Here is a 25,000-nt window from a genome sequence, read left to right as displayed (position 1 = left end):
AGGCGGCGGTGGGTGGAGGCATTTGTAGAACTCAGCTCTGCTCTGATAGATCATTTAGAGGATGTCATTTATCAGAGAGCGAAAACAAGCTAACCAGGCACGCGGGCCCTCCTTGAGCCTTGGTGGGCGACCCCCAGCCAGCACACGCCTCCGCCACACACCTCTGGGGGAGGCTGGTAAGAACCAGGAGGTCACAGGGTGTCAGTGTCACTCCCCTCCATCTCCACCTCCAAGGCTCACTCACTCACTCTCTCGTCCCTCCCCACCCTCTGTCTCTCCTTCCTTCATTCCATCTCTCAGTTCTGTTTTTGTCTGCCTGTTTCTCTCCCCCTTTCCTCTTTCTGTCTCCATTGCTGTCTCTCCCTCTCTCCCCTCCTTCTTTCCCTCCCCTCTTCCTCTCTTAAATCTCTCTGCCAGGGCTTCCCTGGTGGCGCAGTGGTTGAGAGTCCGCCTGCCGATGCAGGGGACACAGGTTCGTGCCCCGGTGCGGGAAGATCCCGTATGCCGCGGAGCGGCTGGGCCTGTGAGCCATGGCCGCTGAGCCTGCACATCTGGAGCCTGTGCTCCGCAACGGGAGAGGCCCGCGAACGGCAAAAAAAAAAAAATTTTTTTCAGCTGGTCTCCTCCCTCTGCCTCTGTCTCCTCCATCCCTCCACCGTTCTGATCCTCTCTCTTTCTCTCAATCCCATTCTCTGCCCATCTCTCTGGCTCTCTCTCCCCTTTCTGCTTCTTGCCTATTTACCCTCCATCTCCAACCATACCCAGTGGGGGTCAGAGCTGATTCTTCACACTGCCCTGGGTGTGTCTAGAGAAGAATCCCCGCTTCCTTCCAGCAGGTGACTTTGTCCCCTCTCTCACCACACCTCTTCCTCCATATTCCAAACTCAGGCACACGGAGCCCAGCCCTGAGCCCAGGGTCTGAACAAAGAGGGTGTCTGATGGCCCAGAGCTGAGACTTGTGGGGCAACAGCATCTCCCCTGCACTCACAGCCCACCTTCAGGGTCGTGTGGATTTGCAGGGACTGTTCTGGAAACCGCCTCCCGGGATCTGCGAAGCAGCTGGGGCAGGTCTGAGTCTCCACAGGACCCACCCTCCGCCTCTCAGGGACTGAGCCTCTGTTCCCTTCCCGAAGGGGCTGGGGACAGGGGACTGCTGAAGACACAGCCTCAGAGGAAGGCAGACAGCCTCTAGACAGGGCCTGGCACATGACAGTGGAGAAATCGGGGAACCCAAAGATAAAAGAACTGATTCCTGTCCCAAGATCCACATCCTTGGCCCCAGGCCCAGCCTCACATCACAGCTAGTCTCAAGTTAATTGAAAATCAACTTGACAAGGCCCCTACGTCCTTCTGCTAGACTCAGCATCATCGTCAAGATTAGAGACGGTCCCTGAAGGAAAGAAGAACAGAGCCCTTGGAATTTGTCAGACCCTGGACCAGGCTTTGTCCCATGTGTCTCCTCCTAGGAAGCCTAGAAGATGTATACAACGGCGTGCCCCAGACAGATGAGGATACTGAGTTTCAGAGAGGTTAAGTGACCTGACCAAGGCCACACAGCTAGAAGCCCTGAGCAGCTCCAGTCCTCCCGCTATATAGTTGTGTTCCCTGGCAAGAGGGGGTCTGTGGTCCTGACACAGCCTGGGGTACAGGGGTCCTGTCATAGCTGGAATGAAGACTCAGCAACACATTTCAGTGAGCATCAGGCCCCTGTTCATATTCATTGGCTGAGCAAGGGTCCCAGTGTTCTCTGCACCATGCACTCCAGCTGGTCCACCTGCCAGCACTTTGTCGTCGTTTTCCCAGCAGCAGCATCCTGACTATGCTTCCCAGATATACCACCCAACTGGCAGGAAAGTTGTACAAGGGGTCTTGCCTTGCCCTCCCTGTTTAAGCGTTGGGCACAGGGACTCAAGTGTGGCCAATCAGATCCTCTTTCCTGAGACTGAGCACAGTAAGCTAGAACAAAAAGTAGTGGTCATTGATTTATCCTAAAGAAACCCTACTCATGAGTTCCTGTTGCCAAGACTTCTGGAAATGCCCTGGTTCCTGGCAGGTCCTGGATTTGTTTGTTAAGCATTTTCTGGATGTGTGAGCCCCCACAGTCTTCTCATAATTTCTTTCTTCTGTTGAAGTTAGCCAATGTCAGTTTCTGTTGCTTACAACCAAAAATAATCCTAACTAACACCTCATTATCCTGCAATAGAGCCCTGGCATGATAATCAAGGCTGTGCATGGCTGTGCCTGCCCCAGGTTGCCCCGACCAATTTCCTGTTGCCTGAGCCAGTCGTGATGAGCTGTCTTGCTACACCCTGCATGCTCCATCCTGCTTCATGCTCGTGCGCTTGTGTTTTATGGTTTTACCATCAATTGTGTAATGAACATTTTAAAATTGAGATATAATTAAGGTGTTAGTCAGAGGTCTCCAGAGAAACAGAACCAATAGGATATGTTTATATTGAGAGAGAGAGAGAGAGAGAGAGAGAGAGAGAGAGAGAGAGAGAGAGAGAACGAGGGAGAGAGAGAGAGAGATTTTCACATGTCTGTGGGAGCTGGTAAGTCTGAAATCTGTCCGCGGGGTAGGTTGGCAGGCTGGAGACCTAGGGAAGCATGGATGTTGCAACTTGACAGTCTGGAGGTAGAACCGCCTCTTCCCCAAGGGACTTCAGTCTTCTTCTCTTATGGTCTTCCACTGATTGGATGAGGCCCACCCACACTATAGGGGGTAATCTGCTTTACTCAAAGTTTACTGATTTAAATGTTAATCTCATCTAAAAAATGCCTTCACAGCAACATCTAGACTGGTGTTTGACCAAACAACTGGGCACCATGACTTTGCCAATTTGGCACATAAAATTAACCACCACAATTCACATACCGTTAAATTAACCCCTTTAAAGTATACGATTCAGGGGTTTTTAGCTTATTCGCAAAGCTGTGCAACCATCACCCCTATCTAATCACAGAGCATTTTCATCATCCTGGAAAGAAACTCCAGTGCTTTAGCAGCCACTCCCCATTCTTCCCTCCTCGGCTCCTGGCAATCACGAAGGCTTCTGTGTATTGCACGCGCTGGTTCACCTTCTTCCTCCTCTCTCTTTGCCTGCCTGGTACATTTCTACTCTCTGCTCAAGATCCAGCCCTCCTCAGATCTCTTCCTTGATTCCAGCCTCCCTGAGACACGTCATCCCACTCAAAGTGGTTAATCACTCAATCTTACCTGACCCTCAATTAGAAGCTGGCCATGCCTCCTGGCATAGCCCTTAGCAAAAGATATTAAAATTGTCTATTAATGTGTTTCTCTTTCTCACCAGGCCAGGGGCTTTTAAACTGTGGCCAGGGATTTCAGAAGTTCTTGAAATTGACCCATGTTTTACCTGAGTGTGTGTGTGTGTGTGTGTATGTGTGTGTGTGTGTGTGTGTGTGTGTATGTTTCTCAGGAGAAGTCCACAGATTCTATAACATTTTTAAGAGGGTCCCAAGAAGTCAGGAGCCATGACATTGGACAGAGCTTCTTAAGGGCAGAAGCATACTTTGCTAGTTCTTCTATGGCCTCACGCCTAGTGCAGAGTATGAGGCTTACTGAATGTGCCTGGATGATGAATGAATAACATTTAGGAAAAGGTCCCTTCCTTCAAGGTTTTCCATCATCTTTCTCTGTGAAGCAGTTAAAAAGCAAAACCAAATGACATATGGTTAAAGTTGGAGGAGGAAGATAGATATATAAGTGCACACTCTTTCATTCATTCACCCATTCACCCATTTACCCATCCATCAGTTTGTCCATTCATGATTCATTTTATGCACGTAAAAGAAACCACGCCCAGTGCTGGCTGTTCGGGGGCTCAGAGAAGCAAGGAGTCACTGCACGTATCAGAGCTCCCTGAATATAGAGGGAGGTGATGTGGTAAAATCTAGGAGGGTTTCCTGGGGGAGATGTGACATGAGTGAGGCCAGGAATGAGGACTAGTATTCAGCCAGATGGAACGGAGACCTGGGCAGGGTGTCCTGCGTATGTGTGTTGGGGGAGGGGCATCAGTGTGAGCAGATGCCTGGCCTACCGAGGACCTGAAGAGGGAGAGAATTCACACACCAACAGTCCCTATAGCCCAGAGAGGACTTTTTCAGTCTCCAGGAGGTGATGGCTCAGAAAGGCCAGGCCTGTGGGCTGAGCTGGGCCTGTCTGTGATGCGGTGTGTGGTGTGATGAACAAGCTGGAGCACGGGGCAGAGCTGAGTGGGTAAGAATGCTGACCCCGAGCCCAGCTGGGCACAGAACAGAGGGAGGATTTCACTAGTGTTGGAGAGGAAGCCTGCTGCCCTGGAGGCTGGAGGGCAGGAGGCTAGCCAGGCGGGGAGGATGACCCGATGGCCCCTTGGTGGTGATTGAGCAGCCTGGGAGGCTGCTAGCGCTAAAGGAACAGGGAGGGAGAACAAGAGTCCATCCGTTACCTCGGCACTTACACCAAAAGATGGAAGACGGCTGCCAGAAAGAGGCAGAAATTCCCCTTGAGAAAGGAGAAGTCATGCTACCGGAAATCAAGATTTCGCCGTCATGGGCAGAGAAGGAATGAGATTGTCTGGTGGCTGCCAGACGCTGGGCCAGGGTAGACTTGGGGGGTGCTGACCTGGGCTAATGCCCTCATCCAGGGAGACCCCAGGGCAGGGGCTGACCCTTCCAATCTCCCTCAGTGCCCCGTGAAGCCCCCGGAGCTTCCCAACTGCAACCTCTCTCTTTTTTCCTCCACCTTCCTTGACCCTTCCTTTTATCCCCTGCCCTCCCCACTCCCAAACACACCGCCACATCTCTGAGCAGTTCTGAGCAAATCACTCCAAACAAAACTGTGACAGTATTTAGGGCAGGGATTCCAGGCCCAGAACTGTGCGTGGTTTTGGAATTTAAAGGTAATCATCAATCCCACTCCTTTCCTGTGGACCACTTGAGAAATAGGTGGAGATGTTGAATGTGGATGAAGGTACCTCCTTTATTACTGCTGGGAGCTGCATCGGAGGAGACGGCCTGAAGCCAAAACTTCTAGCCCCGAAGTACACTTAGCCTAGGGTTCCAAGCAGAGCAACTGGAGAGCTGGGGGTCTCCTCTATGTCCCCCTCATCCCATAGCCGTGCGGGCGGGTCCTGGGATGTGTGACACGTGCGGGGACCATGAGCTGAGGCAGCTATAAGAAGGGGCTGAGCTACAGATCTGAGGGCCATTGGCCATTCTCCCACTGAGATGATCTCTACCTTCCCCACTGAGACAGGAGTGGAAGGGGTAAGGAGGGACAGCAATTTCTCTCCAGTACTTTTGGGTCATTGCCGGCATTTGGGGAACAAAAATGTCTTTTTCCTTATGCTTGGCACTTTGCAAGTATTTTCTCATCAATTCTTCACTGTGACTATTTGAGGTAGGTGAGAAGCCACTTCACCCATGGGGATAGGGAAGTACAAAGAGATTAAGGGATGAGGCCTTGATGTGGTAGGGCCAGGTTCTGCATAGCTTCCTGGCCTCTTCTCCAGGACACATGGTCAACACACCAAGCTCTGCAGAAAGCTGTTGGAATCATCTAAATAGAGACAGCCAGTAAGCCACGAGAAGGCTGTGTGACCTTGTTTAAGTTGCTTAACCTTTCTGTTCTCGCTCCTCAACTGCAAAGTGCGGGCATTTAAAGCAATCTATATTCATGGTGAACCTGCTTTGTTGAGAGGCCTCTAGGGCATCCAGAGGGGAGAGGCTATGTCCTTGACCCAGCTGACGGCGCTCAGATCCTTTCCCTCCTCCCGACCTTAAAATTCTTCCCTGATGACAAGGGTGCAGGGCGATGGGGCAGTTATAAAGGGTGAGCGCAAGGGAGTTAGCTCCTTTGTTGTGATAGAACAGTTGGGGATCTTGACTGTGTTGGTAGTTACACATGTGGTAGTACACACATGTGATAGAATAGCATAGAAATAGGCATGTACACACACAGGCATATGTGCACACACACACAAATGAGTGCGTGTAAGACTGGTGAAATCTGGACAAGGTCTGTGGCCTTCACCAGTGTCAATCCACAAATGACAATTGTACTTGTCAATTGTACAACTACGATAACAGCAGCTATTAGCATTGGGAGGCACTGGATAAAGGGTACACAGGACTCTTCTGTACTATTTTTGCAGCTTCTTGTGAGTCTATCATCTTTTCAAAATAAAAAAGTGGAAAAAAAATCTCCCATGGCCCCTCATTGCTCTCAGCATAAAATCCAAACTCAGCGCCAAGGACCACAGACCCTGCACAAACGGGCCCCCTGGCCTCCTCTGGAACCTCTCCCCCTCCCTCCTCTCTGTGCCTGGAGCTCCCAGCTCATTCCTTCTGCAGGGCTTGGGCCTTGCTCTTTCCTTCAACTCAGGTTCTCTCACCCCAATTCTCTGCTTCTGGGAGAACTACGAGTTAAAGCTCTTCCGTTTAGCAGACATCAGTGAGACATTAGCAGACATCGGCGAGACATGGGCGAGTCTAGCTCTGGGTAAATGGTAAAATGCTAGATCAAGCTGCATACAGAAGCCAGGAAGTTTCCAACCCTGGAGATCTTCAGGAAGATCTGATTGTTTCTGGATGACTGTTGCTCACTTCAGTCATCTATCACAGGTTTTATCACATCAAGTCACCCATGGTGGCAGGACCTGCGTTCTCCAAAGTCCGTCCAGCTGTAGGTTCAGGAAATCCATAAATGAGGTTGGTGAGGCATTGTTGCTCTGCCCATCGGGGCCCCACCGTGAGAGTGAGCTTCCTTAGGGCCAGGAGTGAGCCACTTCACCTCTCTCTGCATCTCTGGCACCATCATGAGACAGGTGTGGCAGAGCAGGGCCTCAGTGGATGCCGGCCAAATCATTGGAGGGACTGGCTGGGAGCTCATACATGGTAGACAGCAGACTCCGGGTCTGGCAGTGTGGGAAGCAGGCGAGGAGCCCTGGTGTCGTCTGCAGACTTCCTCAGCTTCCTCTTAGCGGCCTAGATTTTAGCAAACTGCATCAAGTCCTTATGGCACACCGCTCACCTGCACAGCATCCTCCATCCAGAACGGCCCTGAGCTGCGGGCACAAATACTGATGTACCATGCAAATGCCAGCCCCGAGAAAGAGAGCCCTGGATTGTCAATTAGCTCTCCCAGTACTAGCTGGAGCACCCAACCCCCTCAGTCACTAGGGCCAGCCCAGTGCAAGAAGGGACAACAGAAACAGAAATCATCTTGAAAAGCCGATGTTGTCACGCCAGTGTCTTGTGGCAGCCCGGGGAAGGGAGCTTCAATACAGGGGGAGGAGAGGGCCAGCCTGGCTGCTCCGGAAGGGGGCTCCCAGGGGTGCTTGGGAGAAAGGGTAGGTCCCTGCTCTTAGACGTGCTGCATCTACCTTCCCCTCTACCTGGCCACCTGCAGGCCAGGTCACCTGGGTGCCGGCTTCAAGTGTACATGCCCCGTGGTGTCCTCTAAGCCAAGACAAGGCTCTTTGCAGATACTCTCCTCTGACCCGGGATAGTCACCATAGGAGGGAGGGCAAGTGGTCCCCATCACCCCACTTGTCCTCTGTTTCCTCTAACTTCCTTCTGTTCCCTTACCCATTCCTCTGCTTTCTTTCCTTGGTGGGTAAAAGCATGAGTTTTGATGACAGATAGAACTGGGCTCAAACCCTGATGCTACAGCTCACTCCACCCACCTATGTGGCCTTGGGCAAATCACATCACCTCTCTGATCCTCAGTTTGTTAATCTGTAAAATGGAGAGGAGAGCAGAGCCATCGAGGTATTGCAAGGATCGATTTTTGAGTAGTTAAGAGTTTCAGGCAACATCCTCTGGTGTGCTAGAAATGTTACTCCGTTTATTTCTTAAATTCTGAACTTAATTTCTATTCCATGTTCCCATTCTTGGGGGACAGAAATGAAATCTCATAAACTCAGGACGCCCCATCCCCTGTAGGGTTGCCTGGGGGTTATGAAGCATTGAGTTGGGGAGTGGGCTCAACCATCCGTGTGCAGCCTCTCCAGGCAGGCAGCCTCCAGATGTCCTGGTTCCTGCACATTCTGTGGTCACAGCACCATCCAGGTCAGAGGTGGGCCCCCCAGCCTAGAACCAAGGTTTGCTGGTTCTCTGGGGCTTTCTGGGCCTCACCCCTCCTGATCGCAGGGGGAAGAGTCTTCTCCTTGCCAGACTCGACAGGAAGAGACAGGTCAGGACCTCGCTCCCAGAAAAGATGCACAGGCCAGTGGAGTGTGCAACACTCCACGTAGAGGGCTGGTGGGGCTGGAAGGGGGTCTCAGGGCCATGTCCTCTCATTCCCCCATCCACCCCCTCACCCCCACCCCCTGCTCTACTTAGGAAAGGGGCGGGGCATCCTCTGCCCCCAGATTCCACCACAGTCTGGGGTTTTAGAGCTTAATGTTCCACTGGAGGTGGGTCAAGGACACACTCCTCTATCCGCTCTCCGCTCTTTCATCTTAAACCAGAGCCTTTGTAAGTTAAAATCCAAGAAGGTGACTCCGTTGATTCTGTGCCCCAGGCAGTAAATGCCACAGGTCTCAATGTGGAGGAGGGGATGTGGTCACGGGACAAAACACAAGAGATACCTCCCAATATCTTGTAGTTTTAAGTTGCCTCAATTCTGCAGCCCTGTCCCAGAGTCAGTCCTCTGCGTAACAGCAGCCACGGTTCTTTTCCATGTTCCTTCCTCTCTCTTCAGGCTCCAGTTGCTGCAGCGGTGCTGGGAAGCTGGGAGCCGGTGCTGACAGGTTCAGCCAGCTGTGCAAAGCCAGGAGCGTTCATCGCTGGCATTATTACTAATCATCACGCAGCTTCGTAGCTGCTCCCTCCTCCCCCCCCCCCCCCCACCAGCTCACTTCCTCTAGGGTCTCCAGTCTGTAGAAGCCCTGGAGGGAAAACAGACCCAGTGTGCATCCCTGAAGGCTGGTGGCCACGGCTGCAGCTCCCAGGCCCTAAGAGTAAGGGTGAGAGCAGCACCTGCCAGTCAGAGGGCCAGACTCCCCTCTGTATCTGTCCCTCAGCTCTAAGATGCTACACCATTCCTATGAATCCCCAGAGAAACAGTGCTAGAAGAAATCAGTTGCAACAGCAGCTGGAGGACTTGGGGCTAGACAGGGAGTGTGAGCTCTGGAGTCAGATCACCTGAGTTCAAGGCCAGTCTACTACTTCCTTGCTGTGTGACATTGATCAGGTCAATTAGCCTCTCTGTGCTTTGGTTGCCTCATATATACAATGGGGCATAATGAGAGTACCTACCTTATAGGGTATCGAAATCATTAAGTGGGACTAGGTATGTGACTGGCACATAGTAAGAATGGCATAGATGGTGCTTGCCGTTGTTACTGTAATTGGTATACAACCTAAGGCGGATAAAGAAGGGCAGTGAACGCAATTGACTCCTGGACGTTTACCCAAAATTATGGATCCATATTTTACACACACTTTAAAAAGATAAGAAATTCTGCCCATGGTTTCTGTCCCCCTTGCCCCAGTCATTTCAGCATCACCTGTCCACCCTGCCATACCACTATGGCAATTATCCAGGGTGCCCCTGCCCCACTTCAGCCTTGCTCTGCCTCTTTCTCTCACCCCCACCCCCTCTAGCTCCATCCCTTTCTACCCAGTTCCACCCTTAATTTCTCCACCCTGCCTCCACCCTGAATTTTGCCCTCCTAAGCTGCCCTAAGCCCCTGATCTTGCTGAGTCCAAACTTTTGGGTGGGGACTTTGGGTGGGACAGGCCAGCTTGGCCAGGGTCAAGGGCCAGATTTTTCACTGGCAGAGCTAGAGAGGTCATTCCCACTGTTTCTTGATGAAGTCTGGGATGTTATAGGGAGTTGTTTATCTGCCCTTTGCCCCTTGGTCTGTGGCTCTCCAAGCCAGTGGGCATAAACTTCTGCAACCCCAGAGACCCACTCAGGGTGTGATAAACAGGAGGCACTCACTAAATGCACAAATGCTTCTTCTCATTTAACCCTCATAGCAACCCTCAGAAATTGGCATAATTATTACCCCCATTTTACAGAAGTTGAAACTGAGGCTCAGAGAACTTAAAGTCACACAGCTAAGAAATGACTGGATCAAATCTCTTCATATAATTTTCCACCTTAGGAAAGAGTTTCTTAACCAGGTGTCCATAGATGTGCTTCAGTGGGGAGAGTCATGAATGCCGTAAAACTTTATGCAAAGTGTGAGTGCAGGCAGGCACAGTTATTTTGGGGAAGCAGTTTCACAGGTTTCATCGGATACTTAAATGTTTGAACTTATTTGATTCCACATCTCCAACCCTTCCTCCTTCCAGCCATCCTTCCATCCACCTCCGAGAGCCATTTGATCAATTTCATGAAGCACCTGCCTTGTGCCGGGTCTAGCGCGGCACCCATGGCTTCTCTGGCCTCCACAACATGTAATGTTTCAGATAATGCAAGCTGAGGTGCTCTGGAATGTCATTCCCACCTCCCTGGATCTGGGTAATTCAGAAGGGCTTTGCTGCCAATGTCTGGGCTGCGTGGGTGGCTGCACTCTGTCTGAACTCATCTCAGCGCCTGGTGGAGACTGTTCCAATGCTGGAGCATGAAAGGGAAACACTTGAGGCAGTGCAGCGGTCAGGACATAAAGGGCAGAGCCTGTGTCCTGGCTTCTCCTGCATTCCCTGCAGCCCACACCAGCCCCACTCCCTCAAGGGGCGTGATCAGCCTCGACAGATGAGGCCATGCTTGATGCATGAGGACATGGCCCAGGAGAGGCGCTTCCCAGGCTGGAGTCCTATTCCAAGGTCTTTTCTTGCTCCTGGGAAGATGGGGAAGAAGGTGCTTGCAAAGGAGACCCAAAGGGGAAACTGAGGAATGGAGTTAGCATTTTCTGAGCCAGGACTGTGTTCCAGCCAGGGAAACCCTGTGCCGGGTGCTTTTACAATCATGACCGCTTTCAGCCTCACCTCGCCACTGACATTGGTGGGATGGTTCCTCTTGCAGATGTGCAGAGAGTGAGGCTTTCAAAGGTCAAATAACATGCTCAAGGTCACAAAACAAGCACCACATGTGAAGCCTGAAGCTCTATCTACTTCCCGCCCTCTGGAGAGCTCCCCCTCCCCCCTCCTTCCTCCCCCTCCCTCCCCCTCCCCCTCCCTCCCCCTCCCTCCCCCTCCCTGCTCCCCTCCCCCTCCCTCCCCCTCCCCTCCTCCTCCCCGCTCCCCTCCCCCTCCCCTCCCCTCCCCTCCCCTCTCCTCCCCTCCCCTCCCCTCCCCTTCCCCTCCCCTCCCCTCCCCTCCCCTCCCCTTCCCCTCCCCTCCCCTCCCCTCCCCCTCCCCTTCCCCCTCCCCCACCCTCTTCTCCTCAAGACATCACCAGTAGTTTGCAAACAATTATCCTACCTGGCTTCTCTGAGCATCCCCCACCACCTTATCCCATACTAACCTGCCCCCTCCCGATTGCAGTTTGTAATGATGAGAGCATCTGGTTGTCTTCAGCCCTAGATCACCAGCTTCCTGAGGGGCAGGGACTCTCGCGTCTTCTTGTTCGTTACTGATCCATGTATTTAAAATAGTGCCTGGCAGGTAGACGGTGCTTAATAAATATATGTTGAATGAATCAATGAATAACTAAATGAGCCCCAGAGCAAATAATAATAAATGACATTTGCAGAGTGCTTTACAGAGAGTTAAAACACTTTCCCTTTACTTTATCCAACTCAATCCTCACACCAACACCCTTGAAGGGGACCTGTTCACGTTTTACAGATGAAGCGGCCCAGGCCAAATTCACATGTAGGAAGAGAAGTGGGATTTGATCCCAGGTCTAAAGGATGGGGCCCTTTCCCTGCCCTGAATGACCTCGGTGTGAGTATCTGTGGAACACTTAGGACATCCTGGGCCAGGCTGAGCTGTGCTGGAGGGGGACAGGGGAAGAGAGTGTATGCTTTGCTTTCTAACAGCTCACAGTCTATTCGAGGAGGCCAGACATGCATGTGGAACATTTGGGAAATGGTACAAGACAGCAGCTAGCAGAGTGCGGAATTGCACATAATCAGGTGCCAACCACTTTCCCTTCCTTAACTAATCTGAGCCTTTTAATACCAGATGGGGACCCTGAGAATAGATTTCCTCTGAAATAGATGAAGAGCAAGATGGAAGCCAAGGGGAAGGCTGTGAGTTACTCATTTTCACACGGCTCTAGCCTGGCATGATGTCTGGCCCTCAGCAGTCCACTCTCTCTAACTGGCCACACTAAGTGCCGGACACCTACTCAGGACCTCGCACACATGACCTCACCGCTCTTCACGGCAGTACTGCAAGGTAGGTACTAATGCAGTCCACAGAAGGGGAACGTAGAGTTCAGAGGAAGGGCTCATCAGGCCCAAAGTCACACAGCTAATAAGGGACAAAATCGGGATTTGAACCCAGATCTAGCAGCCCCCCAGATTCATGCTCTTAATCTGACACTGCTGACTGTGTGGTGGGAACTCAGCAAACTGCCCTGGTCCGCAAGGATGGGAAGAGACATGGCTGAGGGAGCAGTGAGGAGAGAGGGAAGCAAGGAACACAGCTTGTGTGTTTCGTAAACAGACAAGCACATGTCTGCTTCAACAGGATCTCTGCGGGTCTCTGACAATCTCACCCTTTCCCCCCGTAAGCACCCTCCCAGGGGTACCCTATGGAGTCCTATATGGGTGCTCATGTCAGGGGAAAGGCAAGGCCTCGCCTCCAGAGACTTCTGAGGGCAGGCACAGGCCCTGTGAGTGTGTATGTATCTGCTCAGACTGCTATAACAAGATGCCACAGACTGGGTGGCTTAAACAACAGAAATTTATTTTCTCACACTTCTGGAGACTAGAAGTCCAAGATCAAGGTGAGGTGCCAGCAGGGTTGGCGTCCGGGGAAAGTTCTCCCCTGGGGTTGTAGATGGCTGCCTTCTCCATGCTGTGTGTGCACATGGTCTTTTGTTGATCACACAGTGGTGGTGGGAGTGGGGGCCCTCTGATATCTGTTCTTATAAGATCATTAAGGACACTAATCTCATGGTGTCAGGGCCCCACACTTATGACCTCGTTTAAACCTTAATTACTTTCTTAAGGGCTCCATCTCCAAATATAGCCACTCTGGAGGTTAGGCCTCCAACATATGGATGTGGGAAGTACACAAACGTTTCACCCACAACAGGGTGAATGAGGGAGCAGTCAGAGCCAGAGACGGTGCATGAGCTGGCTCACCTTCCAGGATAGAGGGAGTCACAGCCATTGAAACTCATGTTGGTTGGGACTGGCAAGATCACCTAAGCGAGTACACTACATCAGGACAGCAGGAAAAATGGTCCCTACAGCCAGGTGAGTGATGGGAGGCTCCCGCTCTCTCCATGTAGTTCTCTCTTGCAAGTCTCCAAGAGGCAGGGGTCCAGGCTGTTGTTTTCTTCTTCTCTTGTCCCTCACACTTGTCGTGTATTCCTACTTAGACACATTCTTTGTGAGCATCTCATGGGTGATGTCTGCTGCATTGTACTGTGTGTGTGTGTGTGTATTTATCTGTAGATAATACCTACCACACGGCATCATCAGGAATAAATGAACTCTTATGCATGTATAATAAATATCTGGTACATGGTAGGTGTACGAATGAACAAATATTTGTTGAATGAATGAATCTTCACTTGGGAGAGTGTGCTTCTTCCTTTGAAAGGCAAGGATGATCTGCTAATCATCAGTTGTTACTTACTAATTGGGTCACTGAGCAAAGAAAATTATCAGTTCATTCTTTCCTTCATTCATTTATCGAACATAGACTGACTGCATCCCTGTCAGAAACCAAGGGTTAAGCAGACCGTGTAGAGCTAAATCAGGAGCAGTCCCTGCTCTTAAAGACCTTGCAGTCCAGAGGGAGAGACAGACAGGGAAGGGGACAATGAGAACCAAGGTAGTGAGTGCTCTGATGGGAAAGAGTCCCCAAGTTCCGTAGGAACCCCAAGGGGGATACCACTGGGGCCCAGAGAGGGATTCCTGGAGAAATCAGGACACCTGAAGTAGGTCTTCAAGGGTGAGCTCAGTTTGTCAGATGGAGAAAGGGTTGAGGACATTCTAGGCAGAGGGACAGCCCTGAAGCACAACCACTGAGGGCACACTGGGGACTAGTGAGGGTCTGTGTGGCTAGAGCCCCAAAGAGAGCAGGGGCCTTGGGAAATGAAGCCAGACCATTAAAGGGCCTCATAATTCATGCTCAGCAGTTTGAACTTTGTCTCGGTGACTTCATTTTATTCCCACTGCTCAGATACAGCCAGTTGTGAACTCCTCTAGATGACCTTACTATTTCTATCTGTACAATGGAGCAATTCATCTGCTTCTTCAGAGGGCCTTGGGGGGCGAAGGAAATGAGAGAATGGCATCGTAGCCTTTTGTAAACTCTCAAGTGCCGGTCCTGGTCACTCAGGTAGTGTGGAGCTGAGCAGAGGCCTGAAGGTGAAATGGCTTGGTGCTCCATCCAGAGATTTTTGAGAAAACTGGGGGCTGTACCATCACCGTCTCCCCAGCAAAGATCCCTCTGTTCCTTAAGTCCTGGCCATCCTAGTGGGTCCTGTAGTGACCCCAGGCTTCAGCTCCACCCCCACTTTTCTTCCCCAGCAGGGAGGGCAGGAGGGAGGCAGGGCCGGCCCCTACCTGTCCTGCTCTATCATCCGGGATTCCAGGCCTCATGGACACAGATAAGCCCTGAACTGGCAGTTAGGAGAGCTGAGGCTTTAAATCTGGTGGGACCCAGAGGAGACCTCCCCAGCTCAGTGGCCCACAGTATCCTCAACTGCCAACAGGAGTGTCCCCATCACACAGTGATGACAGAGGCCTGGGCTCCAAGTTCTAATCCCCTATCCTGGCTGGGTAACTTCAGGCAAATTTCTTGCCCTTGGTAAGCCTCAGTTTCTCTCTGTGGTGATGATTAGACACGACCTGACTAATAGTCACAGGGTGTGGGGTGATGTGAGCTATATAGCAACAGGCCACACGAATGAAAGGGATGGGTTTTATTAAGTGCACCTTCCCTGTTGCACCAAATAGGACAAGTGCTGGGATTTGAGAAAGCATGAAGTGATGAATAGGTGAATAAAACCAGTCAGGGTCCCTGGCCAAGTTGCAGACCACCTGTGTCCCGCAGAATGGCAGCTAATGGGCTGGAACGAAGGGGAGCTCTGTATCCTTGGGGTAGGACTGTATGCCTGTACGGCTTCAAGTCAGTGTAAACATGGGTGACTGTGATGCTCTTTTGCACTGAACGTGTGTGTGTCTGCATACCTGCGTATTTGTGTGTCTACGTCTTGTGTGGAGTCCTAGGGATGCACCTGTGGGTGTTATGGACTATGAGTCTGTGTGTACAACAGCAACATCTGTGTGGACTTGTGGAACCTGTGCACATATGTTTGTGTGACTATGTGTATGAGGCCATATGTCGGGAAACCCTATGACCTGCAAACACTGCTTATAGTGGGAACCCAGGCAGCTCAGGAAGGGCAGCTCCTCCGCAGACTTCAGGGGAGCAAAGCTTGCATTTCAGCACCACCGGGGGGCTGAGGAGAATCCAAACGGGTAGACCCAAACTTTGTCTTTTTGCATGAGAAGTCAAGATAGGGTTTGGGGTCCTGCCCCCTAACGACAGCTTGTAAGTTCTTGGGGGTCAAGGAGGGAGAAGGATGAAGGAGGGAGAGAGGGAAGAAACAAAAGAGAGTAAGGAAGTCTCCATAGGGGCCGAGGGCTCCTTTCCCCTTCCCAACTTCCTGTCATTCAAAGGTGACCCTGGCGCCCGGGGAGCAGGAGGGCACTTTCCTCCTAAGACATCCCATCCCGTGGGTGGAGCAGACTTTGCCCCACCCCATAAAGATTTCCCTTGAAGTCAAATGAAACAACGCACCCCACGCAGGGACACACAGACACAGACACACACACACAGACACACACACACACACACACACACACACACACACACACACACACACACACACACGTTCTCCCGAGAAGCAGTCTGCTGCCCCCTGAGCCCCACCCATCGGCCAGGCGTCCGCACCCCGCGCCCCTCGTGCGCCGCGGCCCCGCCCCGCCCCCCCGGGGTTACCCGCCGGCCGTTCTCCGCGCGCCTCAGACTCGCCTCGAGCGCGGCAGGCAGGCGCGCGCGGCTCCGCTCCACGTCGTCCCCGCTCTGTTCATTCATGATTGGTACTCGGCCCCCCGAGACCCAGCCCGAGCGCCGGGAGGGGAGCCGAGCGTGCGGCAGGAGGGGCGGGCGAGCGCGGCTCCCGCAGCGCACGCGGCGCTGGCTCAGGAGCCTCGGCCGGGCGGGCGCACCGGCCCGGTGTCCAGCGCCAGGCAGGCTTCGGGGCATCGTTCTCGGTCCTCGGCGAGGGAAGCGGCAGGGCCCGGGTCCGAAGGCTCGCCAGGAACGGCTAGCCCTGTGAGTCAGTGCATGTGCGGGGCCGAAGAAGGATAGAAAAGGCTCCCAGCGCCCCAGCCCCACGCTCGCTGAATACCAAGCTGCGGCGAGCTGCGGGGGGCTTTTTTTTTACCTCCTCCAATTCGGAGTAGAAGATCCACACTGATTTCCTTCCAGTGGAGGGGAGGGGCAGGGCCCGAGGTCCCAAGTCGCACACAAGTCTTCGCTGCCATGGGGGCCGTCATGGGCACCTTCTCGTCTCTGCAAACCAAACAAAGACGACCCTCGAAAGGTAAGCCACCTCCTTCTTCCTTTTGTTCCCCTGGCTGGGTTTGGGGGTGCTCGGTGCTGGGTTGGGGTGTGCCTCCTGCCCCCCTTGGCCCGGGACCCCCTTGGCCCGGACCCCCCTCCCCATGAGGAGTGGGTTCAGGTTCCTGTAACCAAAGGAGTAAGAAACCGGCGGGAGGATTGGTGTGAATACCCGTGAGCTGGCAGAGGAGGGACCCACAGTGGGCTGCAGCCTCAGGGGCCACGGAACCTCTCCGGGGCACCAGGTGCCAGGACCCTACTCCTGGAGGAATCTCTAGGCACAGAAGGCAGAGACAAATTCACAGGTGGGAGGTGGGGACGATGTTGTCTGAGTGTAAATGTTGGGAAGCTCTTCCCGTTCCCATGAACCGTTGGTGTTTGTGCGACTGCGGGCATCCAGCGAGGGTGCTCACATATTCACTCACTGCCCCCCACCCCCACCCCCAGCAGCGATGCTGTGCGGACCTGGGGGTCCATCATCAGGGAGAGAGTGCTTTCTGCAAGCCAAAAGGAATCAGCTGCTGGCAGGTGATAAAACTCTCAGGGCTCGTGTCCTGGTGGCTTTAGGGAGTTGGGAGCCAGGGCATCACACGAGGATGCTGCCACGCTCTGGGAGCCGCCTGAGAGCTGAGAGCACTGTCAAGGTCTGGTGAAGAGGTGAGCTGACATCAGGGATTAGAAAGCATAATATCCCTGAGTCCCTCCTGCCTGGACTCCGGCTGAGATAAGCCCAGTCTCACCAGCGGGACAGTCATGAAACGGGTCCGTGTGAAGTCGGGGGAAACATGTTGCACCGCGGGGGACTGTGCAGGCCTCCTATCCAGCTGTTTGAAAGTTGCTTGTTGGAATAAAGACACTGGATGCAGTTAGGAAAAAGAATATGATGGGTTTGGTTTGTTTGCTTTTTATGCTCAAATACTACTGTGAGTGGTAGAAAGGTTTTAAGTAACCTGACAGTTAAACCTTTAAGTTCTGCCATTGGAGCCCAGGTTCTGGTGACAGGTGAGGTTACAGTTCCTACCCCTTATGCTGACTAGTGATTAGATCAGCGGTAGGATAATGGACCCCAGGGTGCACAATGAGTCCACTCTCAAGACTTGGTTGGTCTTTCCTGATTCAGTAGGAAAGTCTGCATCGCAGAGATAGCTTCCCATGAATAACTTGTCTTTGAGGGATCTCGACATCTGGCCCAGTCCCCAGAGGCATCAGGCTGGCTGAATACTGAGGAATAGGATCTCTGGGTGAAGATCTCAGGTGATGAAGCTGGATTGGCATTCAGAGCCTAGAACATGGGAAGAGGCTTCGACCCATTTGTCCAACTGCCTTGTGCATCCTCCTGGCAGGGAAGAGACTGGGTGCCGTTTTACCAGTCCTAGGCAGGACAGGTCTGCAAGCCTCGGCCCAGGACCTTGACATTAACAGCCCCACTTCTCACGGATCCTCAGATACTGCTTGACTGGGGACAACGTTCAGCAGCAAATGCTGGTCTCCTTCCCAACCGTCTGACCACCGTGAGGTCCCAGAGGCCAGGGGACTGTGGGGATAAGAAACTCAGGGATTTGTTTTAATACATTTTCAATGCCTGTGGCACTCCTGGGAGGCAGCTAGGTGTCACAGAAAGATCTTGGACCCTAGAGTCCAACAGATTCTGGGTGCAAATCTCAGCTCCATCGCTCCTTCCTTACGTGACCTCAGGCAGATCCTTTCACCTGTCTAAGCCTCAGTTTCTTATCCATAAAATGGACAGGATACTATCTCCTGTCAGGAAACAGGGTGTGGAGGGAGTGGAGAGAGGGAGGACCCTGCCTCATATACTGTGTCGGCTGCAGCTACCAGGGACCCAGAGGAGATTGCTGAAAGATGCCAAGATCAACTGAACGATGGATATGGAGTTCCTCACCTAGGGCTGGGCAAAGATTATGAGCTGAGACATTGCACAGACGTTACTGTCTACCATTCCCTTTTCCTACACAAAACTGCAGGTCACCCCAGATGGATTCCCAAAGGATTCCAGGAGGCCAGAGCTCTTTGCTTCTCTCTCCTAGGAGTCTAAGAAAAGAGAGGAGGGGGCACAGCATTCAGCGAGCCCCTACTGTGTGCCTGACACAGTGCTAGGTGCTTTATCTGCGCATTCTCACTTAACTGTCCCAACAACACTTGTTTGAGGCTCATTGCGGGTCCAGGGCTAGTGGATGGGCTGCCATGACAAGCTGCCCCGAGCTTGGGGTGTCTGGTCAGCCCCATTTGCACAAAGCCACACCACACTGGCTGGAATTGTCCAGGGCTCCAGCTACGTACATCCCCCCCAGGCCTTTGTCCTGGAGCAGAGTCTTATCTTCCTGTCTAGCTCAGTGGAATGCTGGTCAGCAGAAGACCCTTTCTGCAGAGAAAAGTGGCTTGGAAACTGGCTGGAAAGGCTAGTGATCAGGGATCACTTCTTGGTCAGGTCCCTTGCCCCATGGAGACCTAGGTTTCACCTTTGTAAAAGGCGGAAGTTACATTAGACATTTTCTCAGGTTCCATCCAGTTCTCAAATTTGAAGATTTCTGTTGCTGATGCTCTTACCAGAGCTGCCACTATGATATCTGAGACACCAGCCTCAGATCTAATTGCAAACAGTCAGAAGAGAGTGGTGGAGATTTTCAACTCGGGAATCGGTCTCACCGCTGGGTTCAAATCCAGGCTCTACCACTTACTAGCTGCGTGACTAAGCCTTATTTTCCTCAACTGGAAAACAGGGACAGTAGTAGTTACCATCTTAAAATAGCTGTTGTGCTGTGTGGATTTCAGGGATAATGCAAATCAAATGCTTAGCACGAGCTCTGCTACATAAGTAGTCAGCAAATTTTAACTACTATTCAATTTATGGCTCTAGTGTTTAGGGCTTCCAAATGCCTAGAGTAAGCCATCCTGGAAGTAGTCCATGCCTGTTGGAATCCTCACAGCTCAGTTCTGGAGCGTTCCTTCTGCCGTGTCCGGGAAACTAGGACCCAAACCTCACGTGCTCAGATACTGGTCCTGTTGCTGCAGCCCCAGCTGACCTCTGCTTTGTGGCTGGTCCTGAAAACATTGTATCTTGTTTAACAAATACACTGCATGTTTTGAAAATGTAATTTGGAATCACATACATATAAAGCTCCACATGATTTAGTGGCGAGGGACATGCCTAACCCAACCTGGGTGTTCAGGGAGAGCTTCCAGAAGGCCACAGAAATCTAAAGTAATTTAAGAGCTATGTCACTGAATAAGAAAGTTTCAAATTCATTTCCTGTCCTTCTCTCCGTTTGGGACCTTTGTTTGTCATTAAGTAAGAATGAGAAAAGTCCTGCCTCAGAGATTCAGTCTCTGCATCCCAGTCCCGGGTAGGGTTTCTGGCTCCAACAGTTTTGTATGTGTTTATCATACGAAGGACACGGCTCTGGGCTTAAAGGGTCGGGATATCAGGGGTGATCAGATGAGGATCACGCAGGTGCAGTGGCTGGGCCTCTGTGAGGGGCAGGGGGCGAGAGAATTTAGGGAGAACGTCACTAGCCCAAGGGCATCTCAATGGAAACTTGCCTATAAGCAAATAAAACTACTTTGCAGGGGTGGCTGGGTTATCCATCCGCCGTGACCGAGGGAAAGCATTCAGAACCTTCAGGAAGGACTGAGCTTGGAATCTCCAGAGTGTTCATTGAATAGATGAGCCAACAAAATCTCACAGCTTTTAGATGCTTTTTCCAAGGCTACACGGCAAGTTAGAGACAAATATGGGACTGGTCCCCTCACTCCAAGACCAGTGAGCATCTCGGAACCTTAGAGACCTTATGGAAGCACAATATCCCTGATGAGGCCAGGTTTGGGGGTTGTTGCTCTGGGCAGCATGTTCTCCCAGCATATTCTCCCAGGAAAAATCTGGGAGACCAGTGGGAGGCAGCCAGGTGTAGAGAAGCAGTAGCCCTGCCGTCACACTGTCCTGGGCTCAAGGCACCTCTGGCAAGTCATTTCACCTTGGAAATGTCAGTGTTCTTATGTCTAAAAGAGGAATACTGATTTACAGAGGTGTCCATGCCCTCAGCATTACCCGTTTCTGCATCTTTATCCATCTTTTTAACTCTGTGTTACCCTTCCCCCCACTTCCTTGTCTAATAGTTAAAATTCTACCCACATTCCAAGACCTCACTCAGCTATTTCCACATTCAGGAAGGCTCCCCCAAGCCCTGGAAAGAAGCAACTTCTCCCATCTAAATTCCTTAATCTTCTAAGGTGTACGTTCTCATGACTCTCAAGTCATGCTTTGAATTAGGCAATTGATGGAGGTGTTAACCCCTCACCCCATCCCCAGAACGTTAGCTTCTCAGGGGAGCTACTCTGAATCATCCTGCATAGTCCCCAGCTTGGTTCCTTGCACATAGTAGGTACTCTGTAAATCTTTTCTGGAGGAACCTATAAATAATGGACTGCTTGGCCACTTTCTGTTATTTCCTGGAATTGCCCACCCTGAAGCAAAAGTTAGCTTCCCACTGGAATTTCAGTTACCAGCCCTCTGCCTGGAATGAATTCTTTTCTTTGGTCTGCTGGCTTTGAATTGGCTTTGTCCACAGAATGTACTGAGTCTGTTTACCATTAAGCAGGGAAGTGCTGAGAACAGCGTTCCTGCTCCCCAGCCCCCTGAGAGTCACAAAAGTACAGGGAGACCATACCCAGTGCCGGGCACAGTTCTGGTCCCTTTATCCCAGAAGAAAGTCAAGGAAGCTCAAAGCGAGTGGGGAGAGGGAGATGGTAAAGACTGAAAGATGGAAGTGAAAGGACTACTGTTTGAGGTTTTTTTTGGCCTGGTCCCTGGAAAAGGATCGTGTCTTGGACTTCCATATATGCCTGGAAGGGTTTTGCTCAATAAATGGTTTGTAAATGTACAAATGAGCAAGTGAATACATACATTAGCAAGTGAGTGAAAGAATGAATGATTGAATGAATGAGGGGATAAATAAGTGAGTGAATGAGTGAGGAAACAGATGAATGACAGAAGGAATAGTTGAAGAAGTGAGTGCATGAGTGAGTAAATGAATCCATAAATTAATGAATGATTAATGAAGTCCCAGAAAGGCTATGATAGGAGGCTGTCTTTGCATGAAGAGCATTGATAGTCATGCTACCTAAATCCTGGATCTAAGCCCCCCACCGTGGAACGTGGAAGGAGTCAGTGGTACAGGAGGCCCTGGTACAGATAATTAATAGTAAACTTATAACAAGTGCTTCATGAAGAGCTGAAAATTATAAGTTCAGTCAAGAAGAGTTCTGGTAATTTTTTGGATATCTGTACCTTGGGGAAGGTGGGAAGATGGAAAAGTATCTCTAGGCTCTCACTCTTTTGTTGATTCATTCAAAAAACTAAAGTGAGGACCAACCCTCAATGCCCTCCCTTGTATTTCAGGTTCCCCTTTGTCTTGTCTTGGTGAGATCAAGAATCTGTGTATCTGTCCACTCAGTTATTTGTTCACTAAGTAATCCCGTATGTGTCCTTTAACTTTGCTTCCCTGATGTTTCTACCCAAGATCCCCCTTGGCTTCCCCACTCTCTCTCCACTTCCACCTCCCAAGGTGAACTCCTACACACCCTTCAAGACCTCATTCAATGTCACCTCCTCCCAAGCTCTTGTGGGCAGAGCACATTTCTCCCTCCCCTGCTCCCCTACAGCTGTTGCTCCTTCCCTTGGCTACAGTCCCGAACAATATGTGATTATGGATTTACGCATTCGTCTCTCTGACTAGCTCTCAGGGAATGAGTCTTATTTCAGGGCCTCTGTCAAGGCCTGTTGCTGATGGATGTTGTCTGCATGGAGATAAGGATGGATAGACCAGGTTGTGAGTCCCTGATGGCTCCAAGGAGTGCAGGAATGCGGCCTCGCAGATGAGAAATCCGGTCTGCTCATGGGGAGAAGAGCTGCAAAGTTCTGCATAATGGCCCTGGAGCTGATGTTCCCATTCATCAGGCAGAAGCTGAGCAGTATTGGGGGGTGGGGGGAGAGAAAGAGAGAGAGAGAGTGAGAGAGTTACTCTGTGTGTGTGTGTGTGTGTGTGTGTGTGTGTGTGTGTGTGAGAGAGAGAGAGAGAGAGAGACTGAGACTTTCAGACAATTTAAAACACTCCCTCCAGGTAGTGTTTTAAATAGGTCACCTTTAGGGAGTAGCTGTGATCAGTTGGGCTATCACTAGAGTAGCCATGGGAGCAGAGCATTGGATTAATTCTTCTTATTCCAGGCCAAACTGAAAGCTTCACTGGGGCAGTTGGGGGATGGGGGGTGGCAGTGGGAGCTACAGTCAAATCAGAGAGTTAGGAATAGGGTGTGCAATGGTTAGGACCACTGGGTTAAAGTAAGAGACTTGGGTTCAAACTCCGACTCTGTGACTTCTTAGCTGAACCTCTCTGAGCCTCCGTTTCCTCCTCTCTAAAATGAGGGCAATGATGGTGTCTCCCTTATCTCCTTAGGGCTGTGGGAGGGGCGCAGGAGGTGGTGAGCACAGTGGTTCACAGAAGGTGAGATGATTCTAGCAGCTCGGGGCAGTAGTGGCTTTGCTGCGGCCTTTTGTCCCATCTCAGGGCGGGTCCCTTCCTCCTCTGTGGCTCCGTCTGCACTGTGACTGGATGATCAGTCTGCACGCTGATGGATGTTGGTGATCCTTGGTGATCTCTGTGCCTTCGAGCTGTGGCCTCTGAGTCCACCCCGTGGGCCCCAGAGCCATCACAACTATGGCCACTGGAATCCCAAGCAGTTTCTCCGGTGACTTCTGTGGGAAGCTGTCAGTTTCAGATGATGACGAAATTCCCAACGGTGAGATAGGAGAACATGGGTCATCAGCAGGGTTAAATTAATACCTAACGTTGACCTGGCCTCGCTCTGTGCCAGGCGCCTTGCTCTGCCCTTTTCCTGTGTTATTTGATTAACCTCCTCCCAGCCCTGGAGAACAGACCCTACTACAGTTTCCATTTTGCAGATGAAGAAACTGAGGTTCCAAGAAGGGCAGTGCTTTGCCCAGAGTCTCACAGCGTACGGATAGCAGGACCTGGTTCTGGCTGATCCCAGAGCCTGAGCTTTTAACCTCACCAGCCTCCTCCCCTCCTGGCCTCCCCTCGAGGAAGAACAGGGTGTGTGGAGATGGGGGAGAAGGCATCCAGGAATAGATAAAGCACCTCATTAGCATATGGAACTACTGAGCCATCTGCAGGCCTTGAGCAAAATGCTTTTCACCTCATCTCCAACAACCCCTGGATCTGTTTCCATTTAATCTGACACTCCAAAAGCCTGAATACGAAATGATTGGGGGCAGAAGGTCAATTAGCAAATTCATTAATAGGATTAAACATCTCTGCTCTGCGCTAATCATTTCTGTGAAGTAAATTCTTCTCCCTTTGTTCCAGCCATCGTTGCCTGTCAGAGAAGGATGGAGCGCTTAAGTACCTCCAAGGCTGTTAGAATTTCAAACCATCAGAATCGGACACCAGAATCAGTCTGTGTTTTCACAGGGTCCAGAGAGGCAGGGAGGGATCAGTGGGTGGATGAGTGGTCATCCTCGCAAAGGAAACGAACGCAAGAACTTGCTGGTGCATTTGCTTTCTGCTTTCTCACTAGTTCCCTTCCCGTCCTTAGCCACACATTGGCCTAAATCTGTATTACACATATATATATGTGGTATAGCAGGTACAGACACATGCTCTTGATTAGAGAGACCTGGATTCAAAACCTAGCTGTGCGACTTACTAGCTATGTGACCTCAGGCAGGTCCCCTTGCCTCTGTGAACTTTCGTTTCCACATCTAGAGAATTAAGATATTGATGGTAATTACCTCCAAGGTCGTTATGAGAATTAAATGCAAGAATGCATGTAAGATACTGTGGTCAGAACATAGCAAGGATGAATTAGAGGCAAGTTACTGCTGTTTGGAGCCATGCCACTCAAAGTGTGGTCCTCACACCGGCAACCTCTGCATCACCTGGGAGCTTATTAGGAATGCAGAGTCTCAGACCCCTACTGAATCTTGCATTTTTAGCAAGATCTCCTGGTGGCTTGGATGCCCACTGCAGTTGGAGAAACATTGACTTAGAGCACAGAGTATAAGGTGCATGTGTGTGTATATATTGATATATATGTATATATGTAATTATAGGATTATATATCAAACTGGCAGGGACCTTTGAAGCCTTCTGGTTTAAGTATCATTTTAGGATAACCAAACAAGTCCAGAGAAGGTAAGCGGTCTGCCCACAGTCACACAGCTTGAGCGTCAGCCCTGCGATCTGAACCCCAGGCT

At 51.2% G+C, this 25,000-nt stretch overlaps 1 protein-coding gene across 4 annotated transcripts in view; it reads left to right on the top strand.

Annotated features, from left to right (window-relative positions):
* KCNIP1 (potassium voltage-gated channel interacting protein 1) overlaps positions 1 to 25,000 on the top strand; it is a 356,720-nt gene that overhangs the window by 112,736 nt on the left and 218,984 nt on the right. For 2 of the 4 annotated variants that reach the window (XM_032628579.1, XM_032628581.1), the window contains exon 1: positions 16,118 to 16,696. The exons of the other annotated variants lie outside the window; for them this stretch is intronic. In XM_032628579.1, the coding sequence (XP_032484470.1) occupies positions 16,636 to 16,696 (61 nt within the window). In that variant the 5' untranslated portion in view covers positions 16,118 to 16,635. Of the gene's footprint in view, positions 1 to 16,117; positions 16,697 to 25,000 lie in introns of those variants that run through there. 4 annotated transcript variants of the gene reach the window in all.

The sequence above is a fragment of the Phocoena sinus genome, chromosome 3, assembly GCF_008692025.1.
Source record: "Phocoena sinus isolate mPhoSin1 chromosome 3, mPhoSin1.pri, whole genome shotgun sequence".
Lineage (NCBI taxonomy): Eukaryota > Metazoa > Chordata > Mammalia > Artiodactyla > Phocoenidae > Phocoena > Phocoena sinus.
The sequence above is the reverse complement of the archived record's forward strand: the minus strand, read 5'-3'. Positions and strand labels throughout refer to the sequence as shown.